Here is an 18119-nt window from a genome sequence, read left to right as displayed (position 1 = left end):
TTTGCATAGTGTTCATCTTATCTTCCAAGCTCTCACTGACGTTTGCTGTTTGCCCCAGCTGAACAGGCAAATGGTAAACTACAAGGCCGCATGATGACGGAACTTGCCATGTTGCCCCTGCCAAATGTTTACAATTTTTTATCCCATTTTTATATAGACTGATCTCACAATGCTTAAATTAACGGCACTCGAAAGTAATAAAAATCAAGACTTGGAAAAAAAGGAAGGTCGTATAGATGATTTGCTCAGGGTAAGTGTCCTAATGGTAAGATAAATGAAGAAATGTTGGGTTACCTGTATTAAATTTATTTTCTTGCCACCTCCATATTCTTAAAATAAGTCCCTTTTCCTCCTCTGTGTGGATAAGTTCTTAATTTAAAGTACAGTATTTGGGGCAGTATGTAAGAGAAAGAGAAGGTACAGATTTTTGCTTATTGTGTGTAGATAGAATTTAGCACAGATGCCTATCATAATTTTATTTTAATTCTTAGGCTAATTGTGATCTACGGCGACAAATAGATGAACAACAAAAACTACTTGAAAAGTACAAAGAGAGATTAAACAAATGCATTTCAATGAGCAAGAAACTTTTGATTGAAAAAGTAAGTAGACTGAAAAAAATTACAGTAAAGAGTACAATAGGTTGTATCCTGATCTTTAATGCAGTGGTGTGCTATGTCCAGGAACTTCTTCCGTGAATGGAAGGAGGGTTTCATTATCACAGGGACCCCTTCTGAGAGCTCAACTTTCCTCCATTAACAGAAGGAGCTCCTGAGCACAGTGGGACAGGTTAGAATCCAGTCCTCTGTTATCTTGATCCTGTAGGTTAGGTATACCTACAGTGACACAAACTGACTTTTGCCACTTCAGTAAAAGCCTAATCCAATGAATGGTAAATGAATTAGGAGTCTTCCAAACATTACAGTATTGGTGCAGAAGCTGCTTGATCTGGATTGTGATCTATTGCACTCATAAGAATGGGTTCTGCACCTGTGCGGGACCATTCAGGCAGAATTGACTAGCTCCTCTAAGCCCTCAGCCCTGCCCCTTGCACATGGTGCATTTCTGCAGTTTGTGCAGGCTAGTGTTTTCTCCTCAGTTCCTTTCTGACCACCATTGTATCGGCACCTCGGACAGTGAGCTCCTCGGACCGGAACAGTTTTCTGTGGAAAAAAAGTACAAAAATAGTTTAGTTTATCACGTGTAATGACTCGGACTGGACTAGACAATTCTTACTCTAAATACCCTCAACTTAATCGAAAGGGATGGATGGTTTATTCGGCTACAACCTTGGATTGGACTTGGACTTTAATTCATACATTTGAAAAAGACTTTTAAATGCTGTGTTCACTGCAATGCTAAACTCCTGTCAGTGGACAACCATGAATTGTGTTTGCTTTGTTTGGGGGAAGAACACACCTCCACCTGTAAGATTTGTTTAACTTTCTCTCATCAAACGAGGAAAAAGAGAGTACTATGGCTGAGAACTGGCCTTTATGATGAAGCGCTCCACCCTGGCACCCCAATACTGAGATCTCCAATTGACATTCCCATGCCCTCAACATTGGGTACAGCGTTGAAGTCAACATCAGGCACAATGCCGAAGTTGGGGACTTCCGCCATGCAGTCTAAATCCTCAATCCAAGCTTCTGTGGCAGCTTCTACTGGCACATTTTAAGAGCCAAAGCTGCCTTCAGATTCTTCACATTGTAAGAGGCATGAGTCCCGGCACTGGGGCTCCGATGCTGGAGAGGCGCCACTGCACAAGAAACATCGGGAGAAGAGTCCATGGGCTACCACTGAGGAGGCTTCCACATCCCGAGCTACTCGTTCCCTGATGGTGCACCAATCAGCACAGACGATGCCTCGATCTTGCCATGTGACCCCAGATGTGGTCCTGGATCGTCCATCACCAACAGCTCAACACCGAGCATCGACATTGAGAGTGGTACCGACCACGGCATCATCTAACCGGCGTCAAGAGCATTCTCTCTCGCTAGCCATGATACCGAAACAATAGCCTTCACTGGCAGCTCACCCAACTTGGCAGGCTTTGCATCCCTCACTGGTTTCCTTCAGCATCAATATAGAGGATGATGACACAGAAGCCATTTTGGGGCTGGGAGATGCCCAGCGACTATTAAACTTGCTAAAAAGTACACCTTCGAGCTCGATCTTCTATGGCTTTTTAAGCCATGGTCTCGATGCCGAAGATGGCATGATTTCTCTATACCAAAGAAGCCAGGTGCTTTGACTTCTTCTGCCTTTCAGCCCTTCCATTCTGTGGCTAGCTGGCTTTCGACACTGCAACCTTCTAGTCCACATGTATGGAGGGCAGCCAGAGACTGTCTCCACACAAGGCTTGATTCATGAATGGGGTTGTGGAGATGCAGCGCAAACACACTTAGGTTCCCCTGGACTTCCATCAGACTATAAACTTTGGAAAGTTTGATGTCAGTTGTTGACGTTGATGGTTCTGATGGCTATGCAAGTTGCTCCTCCTCCAGATCTGCCTGTGCTGACCGCAATGTTAGTCTCGACATCGACTCAGGTGACCCTATTGCTGCCGCTGGCTCCTTAGGTAACTTTGACATCAACGCAGGTTACTCCTCCAATTTTGGAGACTGACATGGTACTGAAGCATCCTGTCTTACTTCCTTGCATCTCCACTCAGACCGTGGAGGTGCCTTGACCTCAAAAGAGCCAACCAACTCAGACTGTAGTCCTTGACACAACTTCCTCCACCACTTAAACAATTTCTAAGAAAAAGGTCCGTGTCCTTTCTGGTCCTCAAACCGTGATACTGACAGAAGACTATGAATCTGATTCATCTACATCTTCAACTTCGAGTTCATCCGAACATCCTGATGATCCGCTTCTCAAAGTGGTATTCTCCAATAATGGCAGCGGCGCTTGGACTAGAACTAAAAAACCAAACTCTGGACATGGAAGATCCAGTCTACAAATTCTTCAGTTGCACTGCTTCAACCCAGCCTGTTCACCTTCCCATGCTGCCAGTTATATCCAAGGTGGCTAAATCTGCTTGGCAAGTGCTACAAATTTCTGCTCTGACCTCCAAGCATCTGGAGAATTTATATGATTCAAGAAGAGGAAGATCAGATTTGTTTTTATATTTTTAGCTTAATACTTTTAACTGTCATTTTTATTATGTTTTTTAACTTTTGTAAACTGCCTTGGGATTGTTTTTAATGAAAGGCAGTATATACATTTAACAATCAATCAATCAATCAATAAAATAATAAATAAAATAAAACAAAACATTCCCCTCCTCCCAATTCAGTGGTGGTGAATTGTGCATCCTCCTTCAAATCTGGGAGACGGCACACTACTCCAGGAGACAAAGAAGGGCACAAATTGGATGTCTTAGGATGTAAAATTTATTCTACTTTGTGCCTGGTGGCGAAAATCGCTAATTATACTGCCTGCTTTGCTAAATATACCCATTCTCTATGGGATGATCTCTTCCAGGAGCAAGCCGACCTCTCGCTGGAAGTGTTCCTAACAAAACTGAATTATCTTCAGACCAAAGTGACTCTCATCACTTGACAAGTTACCCAGTGCCAAACACTTGGCAGAGACTGAGACTCGAACCCTAACTTGTGCTCTTGCATTGAGGAGGCATGCCTGGCTACACTCCACTGCACCACAGCCCGACATGAGAGACAGAATGGAAATTTTGCCCTTTGATAGGAAGGGTCTTTTCTGTGAGACGGCGGATTCCACTATGGAGTCCATCAAGAAATCAAAATCCACGGCAAAAATATTTTCAGCACCTGCCCAATCGTACACTACCAAGTACTGCCAATATGGTTGAAGGCAGTACTTTTATAAACAGACGGACAAGAGAGACTTCCGCAAGCCTTACCAATGTTTTGGAAGGAAGTTTTTCAACCAGAAGTCTAGGGCCTTACAGGGCCAGCGCCCTAAACCTGCTGACTCCAACAAATAGCATCTTTGATCAGGAGATCGGTCCACCGATTCACCTCACCCAAGAGTCTCTACCATCGACTTCTCTCCAAACATTTTAAATCTTTTATTGGTTTTTTAAAAAATTGTTTTGTAAACTGCCCAGAGCACTTGAGTTTTGGGCGGTATAAAAATGTATTAAATAAATAAATAAAATAAAATAAACTATCTTAGCCGCCTCCAACATCAGGCTGCAAGTCATGCTTTCTCATGGTGCAACATAATATCAGATGGTTGGGTCCTTTGCATAGTCCAAACGGGCTATGCCATAGAGTTCGAGACGCTACCATCATTCAGTGGGCTCAAATACACGCCTGCATCCCCATTACTGGTGGAGGAAGTTCATATTCTCTTGGACAAGGGGGCAATATCGCCTGTTGGATGGACAGATCAGTGGTGGGGTTTTTACTCTTACTGCTTCCAGGTCCCGAAACGAGACATGGTACTAAGGCCAATCATGGACTTTCATGGCTGAGCCATCATGTGGACATGCGCAGGTTTCGCATGATAACATTGCAGAGTATCCTTCTTCTCCATGAGGAGGAATGGTTTGCAACGTTGGATCTCTGGGATGCGTACTTCCACATCGGAATCCAACCCAACCACAGATAGTTTCTAAGGTTTACGGTGGGTCACCACATCTACCAGTACAATGTCCTGCCATTTGGACTGGATACGGCACCCCGTGTATTTACTAAATGCATGGCCGTCATCATGGCTCATCTTTGGGCCTAATCATTTTTCCGTACCTTGACAACTGGCTCCTGGCAGGAAGACAAAAAGTATCAACAGTTCTGAGTTTATGTGAAGATCTGAGCATTCAGGTCAACTGGACAAAGTCCAGACCAGAGGCTGTCAAGCACATAGACTACATAGGAGCAGTCCTTGATGCATGGTTGCAATGTGCATTTCTACCCAGGGAATGCTTCCTCCGCATAAAGGCACTAGTAACTTCATTTGTGATTCAACCCAGACAAAAAGCCCACAAAGTTCAGAAACTACTGGGCCTGATGGCGTTGTGCAACTCCGCTGTGCACTTCACAAAACTACGTCTCCATCATCTTCAACTTTGATTTCTGCCTGTATTTCGTCCAAATGTGGACAATGTGCAGATGCTCTTAACAATTCCACCGCCAATCCTTGTGTCCCTACAGTGGTGGACAAAACAGAACAACCTGCTGTCCGGAGTCCCCTTCCGGGTACCCCAACCTTTGGCCTGGTTGATGATGGATGCATCCTCACAGGGCTAGGGAGCCCACTGTGGGGGATTTTCAATCTCACGGCCTTTGGTCACCCAGCTAACTCCAGATTCACATAAACGTCCTGGAGCTCCTGATGGTGTTTCAGGCTCTCAAATCATTCCAGCCGCCTCTAACAGGCAAGCTTGTTCAGGTCAGCCTGGACAGTACTACGGTGACCGCATACTTAAATTGTCAAGGAGGGATGGTTTCCCGCTCCCTTTGCATTCTCAGTCTGCAAATTTCTAACTGGGCCATAACACAACAGATGGGCCTGGTCATGATTCACATCAAAGGAGTGGTAAACAACTTGGCAGACTGTCTCAGCAGGTTCTTACTTTATTTGCAGCAACACGAATTGGACGTTAATCTCCAATACTTCCACTCATTGTTTCGGGCCTGGGATACTCCCAAGATTGTCCTGTTTGCTATGCTTGTGAACAGAAAGTGCCCCCAATACTGCTTGAGGGCCTGGCGTCGGCCGCGGCTCCAGAAAGGATTCTTTCCAGTTGAACTGGGGCCAAATATTTCTATACATGTTTCTGCCCTATCTTCTCTTGAACAGAATACTGGCAAAAATCCTTCAGGAATCTGCAAACTGCATTTTGATTGCTCCATGGTGGCCTCAGCAGCCATGGTTTCAGCAAGCACTCAGACTGTCGAAAGGTTGCCACAGGTGTATACCTCAATGCAAGGATCTTCTCTTGCAAGAAAACAGAAGGCTACGCCATCCCGACCTAAGGACTCTGAACTTAACTGCTCCTAAAGGACATCCTCCTCAATGCCAGAAAGAAATCAACTTGTGTCAACTACAACAGCAAGTGGAAATGGTTCAGAGTTTTTGCTCAGAAACATGGCTTCCTGCCTCATAAGGTTACCTTCCAGGAGGTCTTGCTTTACTTCACATCTCTGAGGCACTGTAACCTGGCCAGTGTTTCCATCAAGGTGCACCTGGCAGCTGTTTCTGTTCGCCATCTCAGATGGGATGGGAAAACTGTCTTCTCTCATCCAGACTCAAAGAGGCTCCTTAAGGAGTTAAACAACCTTTACCTGCTTATCTGGCGGCCCACTGATCAATGGAGCTTATCCCTTGTCCTATCAGCCCTTATGGAACCTCCATTCGAACCCATGGCTATGGCACGTCCTAAATTAGTAATGTTAGAAATTGCCTTTTTGTTAGCTGCAACTTTGGCTTACCATGTCAGCAAGCTGAATGCTCTTTGAATAGATGTCCCCTATGCTAAGTTTCATGAGGACAAAGTGGTGTTTCACTTGGACCCTGAATTTAGGCCTAAAGTAATCACTGACTTCCATATTAATAGTGACATAGTTTTACCTACCTTCTACTGGAACCTCACAACGCCTCTTGAGCGCTGATTGCGTTCCCTGGATGTGAGATGTGCTTTCCTTGTCTACTTGAAAGTGACGAAGCCCTGTAGAAAGACAAAAGGCTTTTTGTAAGTTACAAAGGTAATGTGAAAGGCTACCAGATATCGACAGAGACTCTCCCACTGGATCATGGAGTTGATTTTTCTAGCTTACAAGCACCAAAGATGCTGCCCCGAGACTGTGGAATGTGCTCCCTGCTGAGATATGATCCTCCCCATCTCTGGCAATTTTCAAAAAACACCTTAAAACCCATCTTTTTGCCCAAGCTTTCTCAGCTTCCTAAAAATTTTTTTGGTTTTTTAATCTTTGGTTTATTGTTAAATTGTTAAATTGTGTTTAAGTTTTTTATATATGTTTTTAACTGGTTTTATGTTATTGTTAACCACCCTGAGATGAAAGTTTGGGGCGGTGTACAAATTTGATAAATAAATAAATAAATAAATAAATAAGTGGACCCTCCTAAAACCATATGGACCAACTCTACTAGGGTTTATGCTACTTCTGCTGCCCATATGGCTGGAATCAAGCTCAGAGACAAATGCACTGCAGCAACCTGGTCTTCTGAGCATACCTTTGTAAAGCATTATGCATTGGACCTTCGCTGTGCAGCTCAGACCAGTTCCGGGAGGGGTGTGCTGAAAAGGGTCTTAGCTTAGCATACTACACCAGCCTCCAGACTGACTGCTCGTTAGTCACCCACTCTTATGAGTGCAATGGATCACAATCCAGATAAACAGGTTGCTCACTGTAACTGTTGATCTGTTAGTGACTATTGCAGTCATAAGACCCTCTCACTGGCCCCGCTGCAGTATTTGAAATGACAATAGGTATGTTTGCAGAATAAAAAGACACTACTTACCTTGTGGAAATGTACACTGCTTCCATACAACGTTTGGATTCCGGTTTCGGTCCTCCAGGAACAGAGAAGAAAATGTTAGCCCACCCAAACTGAGGCAATGCACCACATGCAAGGGCGAGGCTAAGTGCTTCGAGAAGCTAGTCAATTCTGTCCGAATGGTCCTGCACAGGCGCAGAACCCACTCTTATGACTGCAACAGACGTATTGTACCAGATCAATAGTCCCACCCCCGCTGCGCAAAAAAGCAGTGGGGCCTTGGGGTCAGATTCCAAGCTGACATGAGGGAGTGTATCTAATTCTTTGTCCTTTGAAGTTTATTGCAGTGTTTGCAGACTGGGGTGAGTTTCCAGGTAAACAGATAACTGCTGCCCTTGTGTGTCTGGAGAGCAACAAAACTATACAGGGCACAAAACATCTTGGAAGCACAAGGCTTTCATTAAAAGGTTGTTGGGGGTGTAGGTCACCTATGTCAATTCTCATTCTTGATATCACGAGTCCTAACCAATAGGTGTAGCCACCTAATGGCACAGCAGGAAATAACTTGCCTAGCAAGCATGAGGTTGCTGGTTCCAATCCCCGCTGGTATGTTTCCCAGACTATAGGAAGCACCTATATCAGGCAGCAGCGATATAGGAAGATGCTGAAATGCATCTTCTCATACTGTGTGGGAGATGGCAACGATAAATTTCTCCTGTATTCTACCAAAGCAAAACCACAGGGCTCTGTGGTTGCCAGGAGTCGACACCGACTCGAGGGCACACTTTACCTTTAACAAATAGGTGCTTGTGATTCTCGAACAACCACATTCTACCCAGCATTGGCAATCGGAGCTGATATACTAACTGGTAGAAATTGCCATTTGCAAAGCTGAGAAATACAAGATCTTCACAAAATAGAAGCATTGAGGGAAGATATTGGGTCCCACACAAGAGATAAATAACAATGTTCTATTAATTGTGCCAAAAAAACATTACTGGGAAAGGCCCTAAACCTAACTATTATTTTGGTGGTATTTTGGCTTTCCTAGAGCACACAAGAAAAGCTGGCAAGCAGAGAGAAGAGTATGCAAGACAGATTACGCCTTGGGCATTTTACAACCGTTCGACATGGTGCTTCATTTACTGAACAGTGGACAGATGGCTTCGCATTTCAGAATCTTGTGAAGTTAGTCAATGCTATATTTTTTAAATTGTTAGCAATTACCAGTTCCCTGAAGTGCATGTTTGTTAGCTTTGGAACTACTTTTCCATGGGAAAACATAGTTTCCATACATGAGGTTACTCTGCTTTTTGAGATTTCAGAAAATATTTCAGTAGTTGTTTTAATCAAGTGACAGAATGTTGAATTCAGTTTGGCAACTTGGAGAGTGAGCAGATATCACGTAAGCAATAATCCTTTGAACCAGTAGGAAATTCAAGAAATGAACATAATAGAATTATAGGTGGAAAATTAAGTCAGCAGTTCTCATACTGTGACCCATGGACTGTTGATGGCCTTTGAGGTGCTTACATGGTGTGGTCTCCATATCTAATATATAGCAACCTTTCCAGCACCTGTGCTGTTTGTTGCAAAGAAAGATGAGCAGCAACAAAGAGCAAACCAACCTGACCTTACTGTAGGCTTCTGCTAGCATAAAGTGGATGGGGAAAAACAGTTGCCTCAATAAGGCACTTCAGAAGAGAGTGGGTTGAGGAGCAAAAGACTGGAGAAGCCTATTGGTGAGCAGTGAGGGGAAGGAATATATGGTTTGGATATAAGGAAGCTCTGCGTGATCCAGCGGCTTCCATAATAAAGATAATAAAGCCCCTGGTGGCGCAGTGGTAAAACTGCCGCCCTGTAACCAGGAGGTTACAAGTTCGATCCTGACCAGGGGCTCATGGTTGACTCAGCCTTCCATCCTTCCGAGGTCAGTAAAATGAGTACCCAGAATGTTGGGGGCAATATGCTAAATCATTGTAAACCGCTTAGAGAGCTCCGGCTATAGAGCGGTATATAAATGTAAGTGCTATATTGAACCATGTTTTAAAAGACAGTTTGTTAGCATTCAAACATGTTTTGAGAGCCATTGACTTCATAGAACCCTTGTGGGTTCTATTTCTGTATCTTTCACTGTTTTGAGCTTATCCATCTTATAGTGGTATTTTTCCATTATTATACAATTAGTTTAGTTGCTTATAGCTGTTTAACATGTAGAGAATATTTACGTCTTTTTTGTCTTTGGCTAGGGGTGTGCACGGAACCGCGGAACTGCGGTCCAGCACTGGGGTGGGTGGGTGTTCATTTAAGAGCGGGGGGAGGGCTTACTTACGCACACGCACGTTGTGGAGACGTGAAGTGCATGCGCTACAGGCTTATTGAAGCCTTCTGGAGTGTAGCCAGCAGCAGCAGCAACAAAATGTAAGAAGGGGCGGCAGGGAGGTATCCTGCCGCCCCAATTATTAACAGAACTACGGGTGCCGGAGAGGGAAAGCGGCAGGAGGGGTAAGTAAGCCCTCCCCCCTCTCTTAAAAGAACCCCCCCCCGAATCACCCGAACCGCCCATGTCCAGACCGGTCCGGAGGCCTTTAGAATGGCCTCCGGAACAGTCCGGGCTCATCACTATCTTTGGCTTGGCATAGCTTGCAGATGAAGATACTGAATATAGTTTTTTTTCTACTGACATCTTAAAAAATCCTTTTGGAAATCTGTTTCCCCAAATACTTGAAAATATTTCACCTATCTCACCTTCCTGTGACCATCATATTTAGCTTAATGAATCATATTCGTATAACTGTTCCATAAAATCATAATTATGTCCAGCCTGCCTTATTACTATGATATCTGAATCATACTTCCATCAAATTCAAATTATCTCCTGTAAAATGTAGTAAGGTACAAAATAAAGGTCTTTGAGGTTTCACACGTTCTTTCTGCAAAATCTTGTCTTATTAATTTTCAAAAATTTCAGTACTCCATAGTACGTAGTGTAGGAAGAGAAGAAACTGTAGTAATTCAGTGGATGAGAATGCATTGCTACAGTATCTGTATGTATGTATTCATATATATTTTTTAATTCTCATAGATTTAGAGAAAACATTTTATTAAGCCAGCATTGAGATTGATGATAAATACCAATTCAAGCTCCCCCCACCCCTTTTCACATTTAATTGATTATTGTAGGTGATATATCTGGAGTCTGTAATGAGCCCACTTCTAATTGCTATTAGAGTTTTGTAGACTGACCTCGTATAATTTATCAAAGACAGTATTTTGTAGTATTTAAAGAAAACAAAACACTACCATGAAAGAACAACATTGCCAAATCTTCATTCCTCATTCACTTTATGCTGCTGGTGTAAAGAATTGTCTCTAGGTTTGGGGTCAGTTAAGCACCTCAGTACCTTAGATGCTCCTCCTCGCTGATCCATTAGAAATCAATGGGGGAGGAGGGTTGAAGCGCAGTGCCATGGACTCTTTCCTTGTAGGTAAGTATATAGAATATAAAATGACGCAAGTAGGAGAAAAAGGTTTAACATCATTGTGATATCCCTTTTAAGTTCAATTTCATTTCACAAGTAGAAGAGCTTAAAGTTTTTCTTTTTTAAAAAAATGTAAACCCTTTGAAATGATTACATGTTTTGGATTTTCAGGCAACAGGAGTGGGTGAATCAACAAAGGGAAGATATTGAAAGGCAAAGGAAACTTCTGGCAAAGAGAAAACCTCCTGCCACGAACAACTCTCAGGCTCCCTCTGCCAATTCAGAACCTAAACAGAGAAAAAACAAAGCTGTCAATGGAGCAGAAAATGATCCATTTGTTAGACCCAATTTACCACAATTGTAAGTTTAGACATACTTGTTTCTCCTGCTTCTATGTGAAACTAGCAAAGTGCTTTTCATGGTATGGTGACACAATTGTCATTCATTTACACGGAGGACAAGTTAGGAGCTGTATACTGGGAGAATGACGCTAAATCTTCTGTCTGCTGATTTTGCACCCTTTGCAACAAACTTTAAGTGCAGTTTTTCTGCTTTATCTGGTATAATTCAGTGGAGCTATTAAGGAGTCTGCACTCTGGGCTCCCTGTTTTGATCAGACTAGCATATGACATGATGATGGAATGTGAGCTCACTTGTATATTATCATTTTGCTTTTAGTGTAATGCATAAACATGCAGATGTTCCATAAATACCAAAAGTCAAGTCCCAGAACTGCACTGACTAAATCTGGAGCTTGAATCAGACAGTTCTGTACCAGTATCAGCAACAAGTACATTTTTTATTTAAATGTAGGTTTTGGTATTATTATTTCTGGAAGTACAGCTAGAGAATGTGTGTCTATGTAAACCTCTTTCATTGTAGGTTCAAAAAACAACCTTATTTTGGATGACCATTAACATCTTGACTATAATAGTCTGTAGTACTGCTTTCTAAGTTATCTATCACTTCTCTTCCCGTTAGTTACAACATGACAAAACTCTTTATTCTGTGTTAATGTGTACTTCCTAACATTGTTACAGATACCCAATAAATCTCTGCCTTCACATTTTAGGAGACCTTATAAACAAAATAATACTTGACATGTACACAGTCATCAACTGTGCATTTGAGTCAAACACCAAAGAGGCATTACAAATAGAGCCTCTGTTTTTGTCCCGGTTAACAGAAGAGGTACTTGGAAGAAATTATGAAGACTATGGGTTGTATCCTAAGGAACTACCTACAAAACAACATCTCCACCTTGAGGGTCCCCCTCAGGAGAGGCTGAAGTGGGGTACAGGGGAGTTGTCATTTTGGAACTTATTTGTGGAGCCACTACATAGGATAAAGCAAATTCTTTGATACCAAAATTCTTTGCTCCTTCATCAAGGCTCTATCATCCAAAGTGTAACTGATTCTACAAGATACTACTGGCATTCTACTTTAAAATCTAATATAAAATACTTTTTAACATACATATAACTATTTTTGTAGTTTATTACCTATGTTTACTTTTGCAGGCTAACACTAGCAGAATATCATGAACAAGAAGAAATTTTCAAGCTTAGGTTAGGACATCTCAAAAAGGTATGTTTACTATTTTAAACTGCATCTTTTTGCCCAGTCACATTAAAGTTCAAAGACTAATATTGTAAGCTGCCTTCTAAAGCCAAGTCTCACACTGAATGGTGGTATTATACTGATCTGATTGTCAACTTTGACATGAGGGAAAGACAACATTAGGTTGGATCGATATTCCCTGTAACAGGGATTCCCAGATGTTGTTGACTGCAACTCCCATAATCCTCAGCCAAAGGCCATTGCAGCTGGGGATGCTGGGAGTTGCAGTCAACAACATCTGGGAATCCCTGTTACAGGGAACGCTGGGTTGGATCCTAAATTACTGTTTCGTGAATTGAATTTTTTTTGCTTACGGAAGAATTTCTGCTCACAGAAGGAGTCTTTGCTGGAGTGAAAAGGGTCTCTTTGTGAGCACAGTTCTCCTTATGTAAATGGAGCTCCATTCAGAAAGCAGAAAGGTAGAATCCAAACCATTGTTTGTTTAGATATATACAAAAATATCTAAGGCAACAAAGTTTTTGGCAGGGTCGACTGGTCTGGTTGTGGTAAATTTGCCTTTAATTGTCACTGTTACTGAGAGTCCCTTCTTGGAGAAATGCAGGATCTGGATTGTGATCTGTTGCAGCCATAAGAATGGATTCTGAGCCTGCAAGGGACCATTCGGGCAGAACTGACTAGCGCTTAGCCCCGCTCCCGGTACATGGTGCACTTGCTTAGTCTGGGTGGGTTAGTATTTTTTCCTCTGTTCCTTTCTGACCGCCATTGTGTCAGCACCTCGGACTGTTAGCTCCTTGGAATGACGTCTTCCTCCCTGTGAATTGAGAGAAAGAAACGGACTGTTAAATTTATTTGAACTCAGACTGGACCTGACGATACTTATTCTTTGATTCCAATTTGTCTAAATACCAACTGACTTCTCAGTTAACTGCTTCGGACTGTTCTATCGACCTCCCTTCAGAATTTCCAATAATTTTGAGTATTGCCTTTACTTATTGCGTTTATTATGGAAAAGAAGAATATTTTCAAGTGTTGTGTCCGCTGTAATGCTAAACTTCCCTCAGTGGATGACCATGAACTCTGTTTACTGTGTCTTGGTGAAGGCCACAACACTTCTAGTTGTAAGATTTGCCTCACCTTTTCCCATCAGACTAGAAAGAACAAAGCCCTCCGCTTGCGAGCTGCCTTATATGATTTCCTGTACCCTCGACATCGGGATTGATGTCAAAATCAAAATAAGGATCTGACACAAGGCAGTCTAAAATGGAACTCACCTTGATGTCCACAGCTGCAAGTTTTAAGACCCCAAAGTTGCCTTTGACCTCGACCCACCGGAAACGGCATAAGTCCCGACATTGCTGCTGATGCTGAAGGAGAGCCGCTTTCCAAAAAGCACCATGATAAGGGCACCAAGACCGGTTGTGATCGATCATCCACCCCTTCTTGGACAACTCCTTCACTGACGGCTTTATAATCTGTTTTGAGCACGCCTTGATCTCGACCATCGATGCCGGATGTTGTGATGTTGGACCCCTCTTTTTCGGTAGCTTGATGTCCAGCTCCGATACTGATGCTTTCAACACTGACTATGGTACTGATGACTCGAGGCTGTGAACAATCTTTATCACCCGCTGTTAATGCAGCTCAGACACTGTTTTTGACTGTTCGCCGAGCTCAGCACCTCCAACAAACAACGGCTTCTCCGGTGTCTTTCCAGGTAGAGCCTGACAATGTTGAACTAGATTCAGGTCAAGGGACTGCTCAACATTTGTTACATATGCTAGACTGCACTGAGAGTACTCCATCGGCCTCAACATTTTACAAATTTCTAAGTCAAGGTCTCAACATCGACGAAGAAGTCACCATGTTCTCGATACCTAGGACCCCGGAAGCCTCGCCGTCTCAGGCTCGGTTCTCCAGCTACTCGACACCATCAGCTTTTCAGCCTTTTCAGTTGCAAACTTGCCCATACCCATGGAATGTACCCACTGATTATATGGCCATGCAAGGTTTAACTTGGGCATCAGAAGGAGATGATGTCCCACAGGCTCATTGTAGTCCCTTAAGATTCCCCCACCCCTACGCCTGACTATCAAGAATATAAACTTTGGGAGACTCGCCAACAGTCTTCAGTGTCGATGGTTCCCATCACTACACAGATGACTCCTCCACCACTAAATCTGCTATGATCTCAGTGTTGACCCAGGCCACACCCCTCCCTGTTTCAGCCACAACAGGTTTTTTGATGTCGACTCAAGTCACTCCTCCAAGAATAGAGGAAGTTCCCTCAATGCCGAGGCTTCCTATTCCTCTGTCATGCATGGCAACACAATTGATGTTCCAATGCCACGTCCTCAGAAGTCACAGCCAACCCAAACTGAGGTTTCCACCACCTCATCTACAACTCAGACAGCCCCTAAAAATAATGGTTCAGTCCCATTGAGGTTCCGGCCTGTCATTTGACAGATAACTATGAATCTGATGTAACTTCCAATGATACAACCTCTTCAGAACATCCTGATGACACTCCCCCACCCCCCAATTAAGGTGGTTCCTGGAGATAACGTATCTTCTAATGAGGAGATGTGTTCTTACCATAAACAAATTTCTGAGATGGCTTCTGCACTAGGGTTGCATTAAAAAAGCTGTCTCAAGATGTGGACCATCCTGTGTAGAAGTTTTTTGCTGCTCCAGCTCAACCAGTGCACACTTCCAATTCTACTAGCAGTATCCACAGCTGCAAAATCCATAAGGGCGACTCTTCAGACCTCTGCTCCCACCTCTAAAAGTTTAGATAATTTTCACCGAATCCAGGAGGATGATAATGATTTTCTGTTGAAACACCCTTCCCCCAACTCTGTTGTGGTGCATTGTGCTTTATCATCCAAGACCGGCAGGCGTCATACAACCCCTGGAGACAAAGAGGGTCGAAAATTGGACATCTTGGGTCGAAAGATCTGCTCGACATCATGCCTGGCAGTGAAAATTGCTAACTACACGGCCTGTTTTGCTGAATATACCCACTCCCTTTGGAATGAGCTGCATCAAGGAAAAGATTATCTTCCCCCAGAATAATTCTTAGCCAAATTCAATGAAGTCTATTCTAAAGTTACTCTCCTGACCAGACAACAACTCAGCAATCACACGCAGCTGGCAGAGACTGTGTGCCGCACATTGACTACTGCCGTCACTCTACGCAGGCATGCTTGGATCTGGATAGTGGTTCCAGACATTCATAACTGATGTCTCCTGATGAATTGAACTGTCTCCTGATGAATTGGCGGTACTTGGAAGTGTATGGTTGCGAAGAAGTTGAGAAGGTCTTCGCTATAAATTTTGACTTTTTGATGAATTCCATTGTGGTATTCCTAGTCTCACAGAAGAGACCTTTCCCATCTAAGGGTAGATCTCCCACACAATCCTTCATATCTGGTTGAAGTACAGTGGAACGTAAAAACAGGTTGCTTACCTGTAACAGATGATCTGGTAGTGGTTCCATACATTCATAACTGATGGGTTCTGCGCCTGCGCAGATCAGCTTCAGTTGGCTGGCGTCAAGGTGATGGTATTCGTTAGCTCCTCGCGCCGCAAGCAACTGCCAGATGCACGTGACCGTAGTACCCCCTTTGTGGCGGTTGGGTGTCCTTACAATCAGTTTCTTGCTGACCACCATAGCGATCAGTCCTTGGAACAGTTGCTCCTCGGAGAACATAATTTCTTTAGATTTTAAAGTTGGAAAATATTTTTGGCAATGACCTTTGGCACGGAAACAGACATTCTTCAGAAAGCCCCTATCGATAAGGAAATTGTCTCGGACCTTGACAAGACTACAGAACAGACTCGGAACTGTGTAAAAAAAAAAACACCACACCCAACCCAACCCCCCTCTCCTGAGTAAGGAAGGGGTAAGAGAGAAAACCGCATTCAAGAGGTGCCGTGACTGTCATGGAAGGCTCCCCTCCACTGATGGGCATGAACTCTGTTTGTTCTGCCTTGGAGAAGCCCATAATAATGCCGGCTGTTCTGTCTGCTCTACTTTCAATAAGCAGACATTTAAAAACCATGCTGCAAGGCTCAAGGTAGCCTTAATGGAGGACGCTTTACTTCTGAGGCAGAAATCTTCTACTGAGGTGCAGAGACCTGCTCAGTCTATGCAGTCTAAAGTCTTGAACGTGCCAACTCAAGCCTCGGCATCGGCCGTTCTGACACCAGCCACTCAGCGCTGAAGGGCAAGTCTCTGGCAAAGAAACCTGGCAGCCCGAAGAGAAAGGGCGGGGGAATGGCAAAAGTGCCTAAGCTGAAGAAACAGAAGCGTCACTATGTGTGGGATCACGATGGTGAGGCGGCTGCCACCCCCTCCCCTTCTGGTCTGCAATCCAATCAAAGCCCACGGCATTGAGCAGTTTCTCTGTCCCCGGTGCCAACACCTCGGCAATTTGTGCCCACAGCTTTCACGGTTCCGGCTAGGCAAGTTTTTCCATCGACACTGAGAGCATTGTAAAAGCACTCCTCTTTGACTTCGAAGCCGACATTGAAGCAATCCAGTACGACATCGAAGCTGAAGAAGCAAGCCACTATAACATCAAAGCCAACGTTGAATCCACAACACCTCCCTTCGACATTGACTTCGACATCGAGGCAGGATGGGACTCCACTGGCAGTGATTTGTGACACTGAGCTCGACGCCAAGCTCGATGCCGAATCCGACCTCGGGCAAGACCTTTATGCTGATGACATTGAGGAGGGGGAACAACTTGAAGGAGTCGGGACAAGGAACCTCTATAAAGCTTTTCCGACTGCTGTGTTTCGAAGAGAGCACCCCTTCCATGGGTACCGTCACTGGATTCTGCACCCGCCTCATAGAGATGGAGACACAGATGTCAGCAATCCCAAGAACGTCATCCTTCGAGGAAGGGGCACCTTCCCTAAGGGGTATCTTGCCCCAGGGAGGTTGGGAAGCCAGCCAATCCATAGAAGAATACCATACCATCTCCCCAGAAGAGTACACTCTTTACATTCAGTGGAAATGGGAAAGCGTGGCTCCTTTGGCAGGACATAGAATAGAATGCGCCATCCAGACTACCCCGATACACACAGGTCAAAGATCTGTTTCTCTACAGGCGGATATCCTACCTAAGCCTCAACCACCCACACCACCACTGCACACTGGCACTCAGACTGCAGCTACAACTTACCTTCAACCGCTGCCACTGCTACACAGATTGTGTCAGGCTGGCACTCAAACTGCAACCACTACTTACCTTCAGCCGCCACTGGCGACGTCCCCAGCTTCCCCAGTTGCATCCTCTTCTGATGATGGGGAAGACAGTTATGAATCTAATTCTACTGAACCAGATGGAGAGGAACCTGTACTTCCAGATCCCATTCCTGATGTGGCACCCATCCCTTCAAACTCCCCCATGGAAGAGATGAAAAGATATCACCTCCAGGTGGCAGACATGGCTCATGTATTGGGTCTGAACCAGAAACAGAAGACAGCAGAGTTAGATGACCCTGTATACAGTATCATGAGTATTGCTACTGGACTACAACCTGTCTATATTCCTATGCTACCGCATATTTCTCGTGCTGCGAAATCGGCGTGGGAAG

General features: G+C 44.0%; 1 protein-coding gene across 3 annotated transcripts in view; it reads left to right on the top strand.

The window, feature by feature from the left end:
* TLK1 (tousled like kinase 1) overlaps window positions 1–18119 on the top strand; it is a 132881-nt gene that overhangs the window by 69550 nt on the left and 45212 nt on the right. For all 3 annotated transcript variants that reach the window (XM_053269560.1, XM_053269550.1, XM_053269569.1), the window contains 5 exons: window positions 158–250; window positions 492–602; window positions 8501–8637; window positions 11103–11291; window positions 12452–12518. In XM_053269560.1, the coding sequence (XP_053125535.1) occupies window positions 158–250; window positions 492–602; window positions 8501–8637; window positions 11103–11291; window positions 12452–12518 (597 nt within the window). The remainder of the gene's footprint in view (window positions 1–157; window positions 251–491; window positions 603–8500; window positions 8638–11102; window positions 11292–12451; window positions 12519–18119) is intronic.

The sequence above is a fragment of the Hemicordylus capensis genome, chromosome 1 (assembly GCF_027244095.1).
Source record: "Hemicordylus capensis ecotype Gifberg chromosome 1, rHemCap1.1.pri, whole genome shotgun sequence".
In the NCBI taxonomy this organism is placed as follows: Eukaryota; Metazoa; Chordata; class Lepidosauria; order Squamata; family Cordylidae; genus Hemicordylus; species Hemicordylus capensis.
Note: the sequence above shows the minus strand (reverse complement) of the source record. Positions and strands in the feature narration are given on the sequence as shown.